Source organism: Ochotona princeps, chromosome 10 (genome assembly GCF_030435755.1).
Source record: "Ochotona princeps isolate mOchPri1 chromosome 10, mOchPri1.hap1, whole genome shotgun sequence".
NCBI classification, from domain to species: domain Eukaryota; kingdom Metazoa; phylum Chordata; class Mammalia; order Lagomorpha; family Ochotonidae; genus Ochotona; species Ochotona princeps.
Genome location: NC_080841.1, coordinates 52462131 through 52478748, shown reverse-complemented (window position 1 = coordinate 52478748; position 16618 = coordinate 52462131). Strand labels below are relative to the sequence as shown.

At 41.8% G+C, this 16618-nt stretch overlaps 1 protein-coding gene across 1 annotated transcript in view; it reads right to left on the bottom strand.

Moving 5' to 3' along the window:
- Positions 1 to 5006: 5006 nt before the first annotated feature.
- The window catches only part of CNST (consortin, connexin sorting protein), a 77446-nt gene continuing 65834 nt past the window's right edge, over positions 5007 to 16618 (bottom strand). Inside the window, exons 10-11 of the mRNA XM_058669437.1 lie at positions 9957 to 10092; positions 5007 to 6800 (exon numbers count right to left, since the gene is read on the bottom strand). Of these exons, the coding sequence (XP_058525420.1) occupies positions 6595 to 6800; positions 9957 to 10092 (342 nt within the window). The 3' untranslated portion in view covers positions 5007 to 6594. The remainder of the gene's footprint in view (positions 6801 to 9956; positions 10093 to 16618) is intronic.

Sequence of the window (16618 nt, the reverse complement as noted above, 5' to 3'; positions counted from 1 at the left end):
CCTTGGATTGGAGGTGTAGCAGCTGGATCTTGGACCAGCACTCATATGTGATGCTGGCACACCACAGTGCCAGCCCCACTGCGACCTTCTTGTTCTCACTTACTCTAGCAGTGCTTCGTAGTGCTTCTCTCTTTTTTTTTTTTAAAGATTTATTCATTTTATTACAGCCAGATATACAGAGAGGAGGACAGACAGAGAGGAAGATCCTCCGTCCGATGATTCACTCTCCAAGTGAGCCGCAACGGGTCGATGCGCCGATCCGAAGCCGGGAACCAGGAACCTCTTTCGGGTCTCCCACGCGGGTGCAGGGTCCCAAAGCTTTGGGCCGTCCTCGACTGCTTTCCCAGGCCACAAGCAGGGAGCGGGATGGGAAGTGGAGCTGCCGGGATTAGAACCGGCACCCATATGGGATCCCGGGGTGTTCAAGGCGAGGACTCCAGCCGCTAGGCCACGCCGCCGGGCCCTTTTCTGACTCTCTTTAGAAGAATCATCTCTAATAGGGATGTTTTTGTCTTCTGTAGCATCTACAGTCCATTGTTAAATAACAAGTGGTTCTTGACTTGTTTCTGATCTTGGGAAGAAAAGCATTCATTTTTTTTCCAATAAGTATTTAATATTAACTTTTGGTCTTTCATAAATTGCTTTTACCAGAAATTCAGGAAGATTACATCTAGCTCCAATTTGCAGAGTATTTATCGTGAATGGTGTATGAATTTTATGCGCTTGCATGATTAAGTTTATTAAGCTAAGTGGTTTTGGAAAATTAAACCAAGATCATATCATTGGGATAGGTCTCATTTGATCCTGATTATATATCAGCATTTTTTTTGTGCCCAAGTTTAAGAGTGAGATGGGGGCCAGGTGCAATAGCCTAGCGGCTAAAATCCTTACCTTACATCCACAGGGATCCCATACGGGTACTGGTCCATATCCTAGCTGCTCTACTTCCCTTCCTGCTCCCTGCTTGTGGCCTGGGAAATCAGTAGAGGATGGCCTAAAGCCTTGGGACCCTGTACCTGTGTGGGAGACCCGGAAGAATTTCCTGGCTTCAGATCAGCTTAGCTCTGGGCCTTGTGGCCACTTGGGGAGCGAACCAATTGATGGAAGATCTTTCTCTTTTATCTCCTTCTCTCTATATACCAGCCTTTCCAATAATAAATAAACAAATAAATCTTAAACAAAAAAAAAAAGAATGAGAAAGGTCTTAATGTTTCTTTCTTTGTTGCCTTTAGTTTTGGCATCAAGCTGAGCATCCCCAATTTGAAAACACAAAACAGGAAATGCTCCAAACTCTAAAACTTCTGAGCACCAGATTAGGAACATTCAACCAGTAACATCTATGTAAATATTCTAAAAAAAAAAAAAACAAAAAACCCTCCAAAATCTGAAACACTTCTGTTCCCAGGCATTTTGAATAAGAAATATTCAATCTGGGGTGCTGGTGCAGTCACCTGCTTCCCATCCAGCTCCCTGTTTGTGGCCTGGGAAAGCAATTGAAGACAGCCCAAAGCCTTGTGATCCTGAACCTGTGTGGGAGACCTGGAAAAAGCTCCTGTCTTCAGACTGGCTCAGCTCTGGCCATTGCGGCCACCTGGGAGTGAATTAGCAGATGGAAAATCTTCCTCTCCGTCTTTCCTCCTCTCTGAATATCTAACTTTCCAATAAAAATAAATAAATCTTTAAAAAGAGAGAAATATTCAACATGTACTAAACTCATAAAATGAGATGGTATGTTCTTTTTTTAGATAGAATATTTTACGGGGTCAGTGAGGTGGCATAGCCAGCTGGGCCTCCACTTGTGGCACCAGCACTTCCAATCCAACTCCTTGATTATGGCCTGGAAAAGCAGCAGGAGCTGTCCCAAGTCCTTGGGCCTCTGCACTCATTTGGGAGACTCAGAAAAAGCTCCAGGCTCCTGGCTTTGGACCAGACCAGCTTTGGCTGTCCTGGTCATTTGGGGAGTGAACCAGCAGGTGGAAGATCTGCCTCACCTTCTGTCTCCGTAGGTCTGCCTTTCAAATATAATAATTTTTTTTTTTTTTTTAAAGACCATCTTGTGGGCCCAGCGAGGTGGCCTAGCAGCTAAAGTCCTTGCCTTGAACGCACCGGGATCCCATGTGGGCGCCGGTTCTAATCCCAGCAGCTCCACTTTCCATCCAGCTCCCTGCTTGTGGCCTGGGAAGGTAGTTGAGGACGGCCCAAGCCCTTGGGACGCTGCACCCATGTGGGAGACCTGAAGCAGGTTCCTGGCTCTTGGATTCAGACTGGCACAGCACCAGATGTTGTGGCCACTTGGGGAATGAATCATTGGCCGGAACATCTTCCTCTCTGCTTTTCCTCCTCTCTGTATATCTGACTTTGCAATAAAAATACATAAATCTTTTTAAAATAAAAAAGACTATCTTGTAAGATGAGCATTATTTCTTACATGATTTATAGAATCACTAATGAAACCATTTGGGACTGAAATTTTCTTTGTGAGATGAGGAAGGTTTTCAATTTAGACCTCAAAATATTTTACAAATTTATTTTCACTTTACTTGAAAGGAAGAGAACTCCAATCTGCTTGTTTACTTCCCAAATGGTCCCATGAGCTGGGGCTGGTCCTATGAGCTTAGGCTGGTCCCATGAGCTGGGGCTGCTTTCAGCATCGGTGACAGGAGCCCAAGGACTGAACCAGCATCTGCTAACTTGCAGCACACACATTAGCAGGAAGCTAGAATGGAGGCAGAGCAGCCCCAACTTACACCTAGGGGCTTCAATCTTGAGTTGCTGGCACCTCCAATGGCATCTCACTCATCTGCCAAACGCCTGCCCCTTCATTCAAATTTTGAATTTGGAAGGTTTTACAGAGAAATTTTCCACTGTTATAAAATCTTAGGCCTATTACCAGCACAAGTGTTAACCAAAATTGAAAAGTGGTCATTATTGGATAATCATTATAAAATCTTTGGCTCTGAGTAAAAGTACTTGGCAAGATTTCAATCAAGTTTGATTGGCTTGATTGGGCTAGGGTTTGGCATGCTAGGAAAGAATAAATTCAAGCTACCTTTCCCCTGAGTAGCACAATGCCTGGCTTGTTTTTTGAAATTCTCTCTTCACAAATTTATTTCCTTCACCAGAAGCCAATTCTTTAAGCTTGGATCATTTCCTGTTTCCGATGGCCTAGCACCCTGCGGGCGGTGGCTAAGCATGCTGCAGGCGTTTAAATATTTCTCAAGATACAGACAACAACAAGCCTGCTGTTGTTTACAGTACTGCAGTCAACAGGGTAGTAGACAAAGGTCAAGTTTAAGAGCAACTCTTACGGATAAGCACTGTGGTATCTATGTGGCTGGCATCCCATATGGGTGCCAGTTCAGCAGAAGATGACCCAACTGTTTGGAGGCCCTGCAACCACATGGGAGGCTCAGAAGAAGCTCCTGACTCCTGGGTTTGGATCGCTCAGCTCCAGCCACAAAACTCATTTGGGGTGTGAAGCAGCAGATAGAAGATCTCTCTCTCTAACTTTGCCCTTCACAGAGAGTCAGTCTTCTACCAAATAGAAGAAATGCCTATAGGACACACATAATTTCTCTGTCACCTAAACTCAGGAAGATTTCAATAGTGCTAGGACATTTGAACTCACTGTAGACTTCAGAGGGTCAGTATTGAAGCTCAATCAATGTTTCCTTTTGAGGTTGCTAACTTAGCAGCCTACACTAGAATGCGTGCCACAAATCCTGGAACCACTCTTACTCCTGACAACAGAGCAACATAATAAGACAGTTAACAGATGTCTTGGTTTTTTCCTCCCTCCCTCCCTTCCTTCCTTCCTTCCTTCCTTCCTTCCTTCCTTCCTTTCCTCTTTCTCTCCTCAACTCCCAGCCCACTCCCCTTCTCTGCCCCTCTCAGGCCACAACCTCCCACAAGTCCATAAGATCCAGCTCGCATCTGCCTCTCAAAGACTCACCTTCAGATCTCAATCTTTCCACATCTAGTATGCGACTCAAAACCAAGCAAATCTCTGGGATGATTTTGACTTTTGCAAGCTAAAGGAATGAGGGTGATTTTCAGCTACTATGTCAGATAGATGGGGGAGATATCTTAGTAATAGAACCTTTATGTAGACTTTCTGTAGACTTTCCCCAAAAAGATGGCTCTCTATGGTTGAGACCAAAGCAACTTCAGACACTGTGTTTTCATTTTAAAGTTGTTTTTCTCAGCACCTGTGGGGTTTTAAATAAACTCTTCGACACATTTTGTTGGTGTAGGTTTTAAATCACAAGCTTGATTTGATACCCTCAATACAGTTCTTAAGGAAGATTAGTTACAACAAACACATTTCAGTGAAGCTGGATGAATTGTCTTATGTGTCAGAGAACAATCTTTTCATCATCAGGTGTAATTACTCCAACTCATGCAGTGACTATTACAATTTTTAAAACTGTCTTAATTTTTCTAGTTGAGACTCCATGCCTGTTTTAAGTCAAGATAGCAGGATACTCCTGCGCTCACCTCCCCAACCCTCAGAGGGTGATGAACTCACCCACATGGGTCCCTAAGACTGTCATGGAACTACCTTCATTCTTTCATTTTGGTCTGCAGGTTCCTGGGGAGAACTTGGGTTTCCAAAGCGGCCCTGGTGAGCCATAGGCAAATTGACCACCTTATCCACAGGACTCCGAGGGGGACCTGAGAGAAGTGAACCAGAGGGTATATATCTTGACATAAGACTGGCAGAAATCAGCATCCCCAAACATCAGAAACTAGACAGTATGAGGGTAAAGCAGGAGAAGCTGACCGGCGAGGCTGCCCCCACTACAGCAGGCTTTGTGGATGGCCTTTACAGAGCCACAAAGAGGGAACCGTTGATGCTTTACATACTTAACATACAATTACAATACAAATTCTTAAAATTCATAATCAAACATTAAAATAATCTTCTAATAAATTCGGCCTTAAGTATAAGGAATCTAAATTTCAGCATCTTGTACACTTCTAAATAAATATCTTTGATCTATAACCCTTGAAAATATTACAGTTTATGGTGACATGATAGACAAATCAAACAGTATTGTAAGTGAAAAATGAGACACCCATTTCAAAATAAACAAGCCTAAAAATGAATCAATCTGAAAGAGAGAAAATCCAAACACTAAGTATACAGTAATTAAACAGCTGACACAGGGATGAACCACAGGTATGCTCTGCAGCATGCTCCCCACGCACAGGAAAAGCCCTTCTAGAATTTATACAGTCTAAATAAATAAGCAAAATCACCAAGGGAGGTACTGTACCAGCCAGTAACAACTAGAAAGTAATTTCTTCCCTTTTTCTTTACAATAATCCTAAAAGAAAAACAGGAAATAATGATCACTTGGCTAAAAAACTATAATTCATGTTTGTTTTAAAATGCTGCCTAGGATATAAAAAGTCAAAGCCAGGCTTCTTCAATGGGAGACCACTGTATGTGAAATAAGGAAAGGCCACCGAACTGACACATCTACAGAAAAATGATACTTGCCTATTTCCGGTTATGACTGAATTTTCATCAAATGACCACATGACAAAGTCTAAAATCAAGCCTGTGATATTGAAGGTACGTTGCAACACTTGAATGCGTGATCTGCTAATACTGATTTACATATGGTGAATTGATTTCACTTGCCAAACTACTGATTTATTTTACATATGACCAGAATTAAAACATCTATAGCAGGAATTACATCTTCTTTGTATTCTGGGTCTTAGAGATTCTCAGAGTGTAACAGGTGCCCAGGGAGTGTTTGCTGAGTCCAGTCCAGCACACATTATTTAAGGAGGTACTGAGTTCATTACCAAGCACTGACACTCCGGGGGAGCTCTTCAATGTTGCCTTTTTTGCCTGTGATTAATTTCTATATAGTTGATCATGATAACTGCCATATATCTTTCACAGTTGCTCAATTCAGGGCCAAGATTTTTACAGTTCATCTAGTCCATGGTTAAGCCTTCTTCACAGATTTGTGCCTGCACATCACAGTCAAGAAAAAAAGAATAATTTGTTGCTCTGCGTTTGTTATCTGCTTATGATAACTGCCTGAAAAACACACACTTAACAGTTTCACAAACTAGAAAAACAGGATCTGAAAATAATGGCCAAAAAAAGCCTGTATTACATGGCTCCCAAGGTTAACTTAAAAAAAAAGAGGGGGGGAACATATTGCATGATGCCTGGAAGCAATGGCTATGGACCAACATACGTAAACCAAAAGTATCCTTTAACCATGAGCTTCACACGAAAGCTAAAAACAGTGTGGTTCCAGGGCTGCCCCAGTCAGCTCTGCTCAGTGTACGTCACTACCTGAGGGGCGGAGAGGAACAGGAGGGGCAAGTGTCCCAGGGATCTTCCCTTCTATCCGCAGGGCTTAGATTCCCCCCTGCCTCATTACAGGGATGATTCTATTCTAGCGCGGCTCATCTGGATGGCCATTCAGAGTCGCTGTTTCTGATGCCCTTGGTTCCTCCCTGGGGTTTGGGGGAGGAGGCTACAGAACTCCTGAAATAAAGAGATTTAGAGAGGTTCACATCTTTCATTCTCACTGCCAGCATGCTTGTTCCTCTTGAACGTTGCTAGGAGAGGTAGATCCAGTGTTTAAGTTCTGCCATTCCCTGCAGTAACTTGGTGTAGTAGAAGTCCACGTTGTCTGCAAAGTCTCTACAAACAGGTGACTCCATGTCACCAAAAGTGCAATACAATGCAGTCCCTCCAACACTCAGGAAAACCGTTGCTATGCACAGCAAGATGAGTAAAATACAGGAGCCATTTCCAACTTCATCTGCAAACATAAAAACAGAGGTTAAATTGTCATCATATGACAATTAGACATAGACAGCCTGTTTGCTGTCTTCTAATGTTAGTGCTCTAGGGATAGGACTTAGAAAATCTGAGTGCCAGAATGTCTACCTCTTACTACCACCAAGACTCATTCTTGTGAATTCTAACATTACAAAAACAACTCATGTGGAGTTGGAGTTGTGGCATAACAGGTTAAGCTGCACACTGTGCCATCCCATGCGTGCGCTGATGGAAGTTCTAGCTCTTTTTCTTCCAGTCTAGCTCCCTGCTAACACACCTGGGGAGGCAGCAAGAAGATGGCCCAAATGCCTGAGCCCCTGAATCCATGTGGGACACCTGGATGCAGATCCAGGCTCCTGGCTTCAGCTTTGCCCAGTCCTGATTATTGTGGCCATTTGGGGAGTGAATCAGCATATGTCTCATGTAAATAAATCTTTAGGAAAAAAAAGAAAAAGAAAACTACAACTTGCTCATTTATACAATGAATAGAATCACCCTCCATTAAGCAAACAAACAAACAAAAACAAGGAAAACAGGGCCATGTCTAACCTGTGACATAGGCAAAGGGTTCAAAGGCACATTCCAGGCTTGTATTATACTGTCTTTGGAATTCACATTATGGGATCACATTAAAGCAAAGCCAACGCAATGCTAAACAATAAAAATGTCTTCGGGTAGAATTTCTTTTGCATCTTAGTAATATCTTCGCTCCTCATCATTTAGCTGAATAGTGAAATTCTAGTTAGAGCAGTGATTCCCTTTTCTTTTGCTTAATAACTCTGGCAGGTTTATCTCTAATGAAAATGTACACATTAATCTTTCTAAATTAAAGGAAATAACTATTCTTTGGTAGAAAAACCTTAAACTATCAAAGAAAAAATATTTCAAAAGACGAACAAGTATGGCAATATCTGGGTTTGCTCCCTGGCTTCTGGCTTCTGGCTCTAGCATCCCGCTCTACTGAGAACCAGGGAGGCAGGGGTGATGGCTCCAGGAATTTGGTCCTGCCACTCAAATGGGAGATCTGGATTGCCTCCTGGCTTCAGCCTGGCAGGGGTCGTTTTGGGCATACGGGTAGTGATTTTGCACATGGGAGCTCTCTCAAATACAAAACCTAAAAACATTTTAAAATAAGTTTAATGCATCCTCCAGATTAGACACTTTTGAAAGTGAAAAGAAGTGTCATTTGAATGCAATACTGGACAACAACGTAAAACCAGGACTGTCTCAGGCCAACTGGGATATACAAACCCAATGTGTGTGTATGTGAGTGTGTGTGTGTGTCTTTAAGTCAAATGGAGACAGGAAAAAGATACTTTTTTTTTTTTGTAACTATTCCATGGGCCTGGTCCAATTGCCCAGGGACTCAATCCTTGCTTTGCATCCACCAGGATCCCATATGGACACCAGTTCATGTTGGGGATGCCCACTTCCCTTCCAGCTCCCTGTTTATGGCCTGGGAAAACAGTATAGGATGGTCCAAAGCCTTGGGTCCCTGCACCCAAACAGAAAACCTAGAAGCTCCTGGATTCAGGCTTTGGATCAGCTCCAGCCACTGCAGCCATTTGGGGAATTAACTAGTGGATGGAAAATCTTTTTCCTTGTCTATCCTTCTCTCTATAAATCTCACTTTCTAATAAAGTTAACAAATCTTAAAATAATTTCCACAAATTTGTCATTTAAAAAAATTTTTAAAGATTTATTTTATTTTTATTACAAAGTCAGATATACACAGAGGAGGAGAGGCAGAGAGGAGGAAGATTGTCAGTCCAATCATTCACTCGGCAAGTGGCTGCAATGGTTGGAGCTGAGCCAATCCAAAGCCAGGAGCCAGGAACTTCCTCTGGGTCTCTCATGTGGGTGCAGGGTACCAAGGCTGTGGACTGTTTTCCCAGGCCACAAGCAGGGAGCTGGATAGGAAGTGGAGCTGCGGAGATTAGAATTGGCGCCCATATCGAATCCCAGTGTGTTCAAGGCGAGGACTCTAGCTGCTAGGCCACCGTGCTGGGCCCCTGATTTAAAAAATTTTAAAACCTTTATCACCCAGGAAGTCAGTAAATTCCATAAAGACAAAACTGTATGTTTAACTCACAACTGAATCACTATTACCTGGCATAAAGTCAGCAAAAAAGAAAAAATATTTGTGTCTCATATTTCTAGTTGATAACAGTGACTTACAGCAAGAAGAACTGGCCCTTGTTGAAGGTTTTGTTAGAAAGTGAGCCACAGAATTTAGGAATTAAAAATTACCAACCACCAATCATTTGCATAAAGTTCTCTCTTGAAGTTAATTTATGCACACAATTAGATTTGTTTTTCTTTGCTCCCACAGGAGCAGAGAGCAGATGTCACTCTCAAGATGACAAAACTGAGTCTCTCACAGGTTAACTAGTTTGGCCCACAGCAGGCTGCAGAGGCCAAAGGAGGGGATAGAAACAGCAAACTTCCAAAGCCCAATAGCTTTGAAATTGTAAGTACTCAGAAAGCTCTAGTGCACTTTCTTGGGTCACCTTTGGAAGCATGCTTAAAACTGTGTGCTGTTATTTTAACATTGTCGCCGATTACAAACAGGACAAGCACTCTGAGCAGTTCTCAGCAGGCCACGTTTCCACTTTCCCTCATTTACTTTGGTCTAAGGTAAACTGATTTGCAACCACAAAAGGGCAATCATGTTTGCTACAGAAAGTTCCTTGAGCGCAGGCCCAGGAGAGAAGTCAAACAGCAGCAACTGGGCTCAACAACTGCTTGTGAAAGACAGTTCTCTACAGCTTGAAGAAGTCACCGAAGAGTACACACTTATAATTCATTTTCCACAATGAAGGAGAAATATTAATTGGCTGCTGAAAAGAAGACAAAAATACCAGACTCAGCCGAACAACAGCAACAACAAAAGGCTTCTCAATATTGAAGATTAATCTATACAACAGGGGACTGAGTTAACTTTGCAATCTGCTCACTTATTAGCGCAAACTAACAGCTTAGGGATAATTTAAGCTAACAGTTTGTGTATGTTTCTCTGGTAGCAGATGAGGCAACTGAGTTTCAGCATCTTTCACAAATTCCATGAGCAGACATCCCAGCACATACAACTCAAACACTGACCCTGCGCTCTGCTAGACACAATGGAGCAGCTTACCTGGATCCAAGCTGTCGTCTATTTCTTGAAATCTTACTTTTCGCTTGGACTGTTTCTGTTGCATCTGGGCAGAATGATCTCCTACAGTATCATTCCTCTTCTTTAAGATAGAGACCAGTCCTTCAGCAGGAACAACCTGCAAGAGAGGACAAGGGCCATGAGTCATGTTCAAGGGGACACACCGCTATTTCACAGGTAATGTCGAAGGACTAATCCACAGATATCTGAATTTTTTAGTATGGGCATATTCAATTCTAACAGGAAGAAAAGAATCATCAAACCTTTCTTTATGCAGATATTGACACACAGCCATGAATGTCCTGATTGCTTTCCTTGACCCCTGAACTGACTTCAGGGCTGGATAAGAAGTATAGTGTGCGATAACCTAGGAATCAAGAAACTTCCCTATTATTTGTAAAATGATCACTTATCGTCACTCTTAATCAGTTGGCTCTGGGTCTTGCTATGTTAACGGAGGTTTACACTCCACCACTGTCTTCACTTATCAGCACTTTTACAGAAATAACAAATGTGTTCTACTGCTTGAAATATTTTAAAACTGAACTTTCAGAATTTCTCTCAGAACCTGGTTACTAGGGACACCTTCCCTCTGAAACATGCAGAGGTTGGCAAACTAGGGCCAAAGGCCAATACCAATTCTTGCAAACCAAATTTAACTGAACAAGATCTGGCCCATTTTTCTCTATAACTGTGTATGGCTATTTGTGGCTATAATGGCATAAATTAGTAGACATAAAGCTTAAAATATTTACAGTTTGACTCTATAAAGGACAGGTTTGCTGGGTTAACACCTCCCCAGTCCCCCACTGTTGCCCCTTTCCACATTGTCTTCTAATTTTCACCTGGTCCATATTCTTATCTAGGTTTATATCCTACTTATTTAATACTCCTCCTCAAAAACCCACTGCAAAGCCCTTGCCATTTAGTCTCCAACGTGCAGAGAGTAGAGGATCTGCTGGGAAGAGCTTAGCTGGCATGCGGGAGGCTCATTCACAGAAATGAACTTGTTAGTTGCCTGTTTGCAATCAGCTGGAGGTGATGACACAGGAGGGCATTGTGGGCCTAACACTGCAGAGGTCACTGACCTGCTGGTATCTCATCACTGCAAGTTGGAGACTGCCTGTAATTTCATTTATGTGATCAATAGCAGAAAATCTTTAATGATTTCCAATTCCAGCCAGCAACCTGATAATGCACTGTACGTAAGTACGACAGATTCTATTAGTCCTTTTTATAACTCTGGGCTTTTAGGGCCAAATAGCCTAAGAACTGGGCTTTTCTGGGTGTATGTCTACAAAAACCATTAGCTCAAAAAAAAAAAAATCAATAAACCAGTCATTTATTCTTTCTCTAGGAAATATATACATTTCAATTATCCTAGTTCAAAGACAAAAGGACTTTAGTCAAAATGGTGAGTACACACACATAAAGGAAGCAACTCTCTAATCTTTAGAGAGCAACAACATTACTTAATACGTCAAGGAGAGCCTTTTTGAACTCAGATCCTTTTATTATTTTCTCCAAACAATAAAGTCATATATTTACCAGTAGATAATTCATCTACCATGGAATTTTTAAGATGTTGTTTTAATTTAGGAACAAGACACAATCCTATGAGCAACAATCCTAAGGGGACGCCTCAGAGTGGCATGACTGACTGGCCTATCTTTGAGATTTGTATACTGAAACTGTACCTTCAAGAGGCAGAAAACAAACTTTCCAAGTCTTCATGTCGGCTCAGCTTAATCCGAGGTGTTTGCTGCTACGGGTTACAGGCGTTACCAAGCGGCCTCACCTTTACTATTATGAGTGGTAAATCAACTTTGGCAACATTTTCAAAAAGGGAAGAAGCACAGTATGAGAAAGGACATTGCATGAGATGGGTCAACATTGGTTTTGATGGTTTTCCTCTGTCCTTTGATCACTGGCTGAAAATCTGGATGCACCCTTTTCCCTTCCACTGAAAGCCTTCCGTTTCAGCGGGGCATGCTTGAAGTGCAGCAGTGTGTACTTTTCCACTACTGCCTTTTAGTCTTGCTTAGGTATCTGTTTTAGGTTTTTCTGTTTGAACTGCCCTCTGTCTACAGATCAACGAACGGTGGTGCCAAGCTTAGGTACTGGAGATGCAGGGCAAGGTGGAAATTGTTAGAAGATAGGTAGGTTGGGCAGTAGAATCTGTCCGTTCTCATTTGGCAAGAGTTTTGGGTAGAGCTCTTTAACCTCCTCCAAATGTAGAATTCTTATCATTACAGGACAAAACTAATGATCTTAAGAAGCAACTATGATAACGTTTGCCTTAACTTCATGGCTGAACGGCAAGTAACCACCGCCACCCGCAAAGGTCATGGCCTTGGTGTGCAGTCTCAGAAGGCTGCCAAGCAATTCTACAACAGGGGGCAGCTGATTTATGGCACACAGCAACATAACTCCTCCAAACCATTCTTATAAGACATCTCTCTGCTTTTTATAAAATCATAATGTCAGTCAGTTTTAAAAGAATGATTTTTTAAAAATAATTTTTTTTTGAAAGCAGATTTACAGAGAGAGACAAACAGGGAGAAAGAGATCTTCCATCCCCTGGTTTACTCCCCAAATGACTGTAACAGCTAGAACCAGGCCAGGAGCCCAGAGCCTCCTCCAGGTTTTTCACGTGGACACCAGGGTCCAATCTTTCTCTGCCTTCCTAGGTACATCAGCAAGGAGCTAGACCAGAAGTGGAGCCTTGAGTCTGCCTTTCAAATAAAAATAAAATAGATCTTAAAAAACGATTAAAATCTCTTGCCATTTCTGTAACACAATGATCTTTTTTGGTATGACTATTAAATTCTGCTTTGTGTGATAGGTTGATTGTTATAATTAGAAAATGAACAGAACTTTCAAATAAGGCAACCTTTTTTTTTCATTTTTGTCTTTCTAAAGTAGTTTATATCTTTAGCAGAAATCTTTAACTTACACATTAGCTCAAACAAGACACAGTGTGATAACTAAATTTGTCCAACTAGTCAGGTCTGGGGGAAGAAGTGGTTCGGCAAATGTTTTTGTGAAAAGAGATTAATGGCTACTATTGTAACAAAATGACAGAATAATTCACAGCTGGAACAAGGTACCAGCTTTATGAAGAAAAGGCATCTTTCAGAAAGAATACGATGGTCATCCAGGGCCCTCAACACTGGAATGTTAGCATGAGAATTGTGAATAGAGTGCAAATTTGTAAAAAAAAAAAAAAAAGGAAAAAATTGGATGAAGTACACTGATGCTGACTTTTAAAACCAGCACTTTTTCTGAAGGCAGTGATGGGTGCTCTCTTTCTCTTTCTACGTCTGACATTCCTTCTCTCAAATAATTAAACAAAAATAGATAAGCATGGGCATTTTTGTTTAAAAAGATACATTTTTGTAAAATATAACCAAGACTCAATTTGAGTATCATTTATTTGTAAAACAAGACAATCTGTTCACCCCTGTATATGGTAACAAGTCTACCATCAGCTGAATGCGCTCTTACTAGCAGTATGGGGTTGGGTCAGCGGCTAACGATTCTTCTCCCAAGTTCGGATGCTAGGGATTCCCTGTAAGCACTCAATATAGGATGGAACAGCTGAGGAGTTTAAAGAAAATGTGACTCCTACAGAAGATTCCCAAACCAAACCAAAGAATTATTTACCTGACCAGTTTCCCAGGGAAAGGGGCTTTGGATTCTGACAATGCAATAATCTCACCAATATATCCTGGGTATTTGATTATTTCAATCAAATTTCACCCTCTGTCAAAAACTTGGATATTCAAATTTAGGAAAAGGTTGATACACTTGACTTCTCTCCAATTGTTAGGTTTCAGGCTGTATCATAGTGTCTGCACCTGTATTTTTAATTATTGTATCTATACCATGGCACTCACACAGAAGTCACTTTCACCAACCCCCCCACCCGCAAAAAAAAAAAAAAAAAAAAAAAAAAAACCAGCAAATGACCCAGCTATCCCATTCCTAGGAATATACCCAAAATAAATTAAAACTACATATGAGAAGGGGATCTGTAGTCCTATATTTAAGCAGCACAATCTATAATAGCAAAGACATGGAAACAATCCAGATGCACATCCAGAGAGGAGTGGCTAAAGTAACTGTGCTACATCTACTCCGTGGAATATTATTCAGTCATTAAAAGAATGAGATTATACCATTTGCAACCAGATGGTCCTAACTAGAGACCATTATGCTCAGTGAAATAAGTCAATCACAAAAAGAGAAATACCATATGTTCCACCTAATATAAGGAATCCATCATGCAAACTGAAATATATAGTGGTGGAGAAATGCAGACTACCATATCCAGATGTGAAGACACAATGCAACATGCATCTCTGCTTTCAAACAGAAGATGAACTCCTAATGAAAGTGTCAGATATATCTAGAGAATGGGATGATGGACTGTGCCATATTGTCTGTACCAGCAATGTTGGAGCACACTTAAACAGCAGACTGATGGAATTGTAACTCCTTATGAAGAGTTGTAACATTATGGGAAAAATCAATTGGGGGGTGGAAATTAGGGGGAGGGGAATCCCAGACTATACAAAATTGTATGATAAATTTAAAAAATAAGCATTAAAAAAAAGATATGAGGACAAATGTTTTTAACAGATGAACCTATACCTCTGATGATAATGTATTACAGTCTTTTTTTATACAAGACAAAGCAAAGCTTCACATATTATCATTTTGCAAAAATCATTGCTGAGTTTGAAAAAAACTTCCAAACCAAGAGAAACTTCATTTATACATGTCTCTCTATTTAAAATAGTACACACATTTTCAGTTCTCTATGAGACTTCTGTGAAAATTATTTCATTCTGCATAATAAATCCAACTGTTTAAAGCAACTCAAGGGACCAAGTGCTTTGGATGGGCAGGCAATGGTTGCCAAAGGCAAATTCCACCACAGAGAAAGCTAAGCACTACAGAAATGGCACACAAATAAAAACAGAGACAAAAAAAAAAAAAAAGATGTGTGTATCTATGTGGGGTGGTCGGGGGAGCTGGCAAACAAAGAACATCCTAACGTGTAACAAACAGTGGTGCAGTTATACCAGCTAGGGAGGAGCAGGGTCTTGATGGGGAGAAGCCACAGGAAGAGGTGGGGCAGGCTAGAGGTAGTGTAACAATGGGGAAGCCACAGGAAGAGGTGGGGCAGGCTAGAGGTAGTGTAACAATGGGGAAGCCACAGGAAGAGGTGGGGCCGGCTAGAGGTAGTGTAACAATGGGGAAGCCACAGGAAGAGGTGGGGCCGGCTAGAGGTAGTGTAACAATGGGGAAGCCACAGGAAGAGGTGGGGCCGGCTAGAGGTAGTGTAACAATGGGGAAGCCACAGGAAGAGGTGGGGCCGGCTAGAGGTAGTGTAACAATGGGGAAGCCACAGGAAGAGGTGGGGCCGGCTAGAGGTAGTGTAACAATGGGGAAGCCAGCAGGTTTACATGTCTCCGTGGTTCCTGTGGAAATGAAAAATGCTACTCATAAATACTATCTATATATTAAGAGACTGTGTTCAGTGTCCCTGCTTACAGAGGAAAACTGTTTCACAATCAGTTCCAGTCCAAACGGCCCAGTGTGAACGTGAGAGAACCTCCAACAGGCCCAGCCCTGCACCTTGGCCCACAGGGGAGACCCCTCCACTTCCACTGAAGGTATGTCCAGCAAAGCGGATCAAGAACTTTGATGCTCTCTCTCTCTCACACACACAGGCTTTACAGCCCCACTTTTTTTAAAAGCATGAGTTTGTACTTGCAAGCAAACTTACAGTTCTGAAACTTTCAAAACTCTTTCCCTAGGCTGAGGTACGTGCTTGCTTGCTTTTTTCTTTTTTAAATTATTGTAAAGTCAGATACACAGAGAGTAGGAGAGACAGAGAGGAAGATCTTCTGTCCTCTAGTTCACTCCCTAAGTGGCTGCAACGGCCAGAGCTACGCCGATCCAAAGTCAAGAGCCCCTTTCAGGTCTCCCACAAGGGTACAGGGTCCCAAGGCTTTGAGCCATCCTGGCACCCATACAGGATACTGGCAGATGCAAGGTGAGGATTTAGCCACTAGACTATGGTGCTGGGCCCAATACTTAGGTCCTTTTAAAAAGCACATACCTGGGTCCAGTGTCATAGCCTAGTGGCTAAAATCTTTGCCTTCCCATCCAGCTCCCTGCTTGTGGCCTGGGAAAGCAGCAGAGGATGGTCCAAAGCTTTGGGACCCTGCACCCACGTGGGAGACTAAGAAGAGGCTCCTGGCTTCTGATCAGCTCAGCTTGGGTCAAAGAGGCCACTTGGGGAGTGAACCAGTGGATGGAAGATCTTTCTCTCTAGCTTTCCTTCTCTCTGGTTTTCAAATAAAAAATAAAACAAATCTTTTTTTTAAGACATAAGAAAGGAATAGGATTATCCTTTCTTAAGACAGGATTATTCCTAGGATAGGATAGTATTATTCTTAGGATAGGATAGGATAATTACCAAGAATAGGAATAGGATTATTTAGGATTATCATAGGAAGATAAATTAGTTTTGCTAACTATGTGTAGCTTTTGGTATTAAACCACCTGATTTAGTAGACCAAGAAAATTCCAGGGAAAGAGACAACATGTACTAATTTCACAGAAAGGCT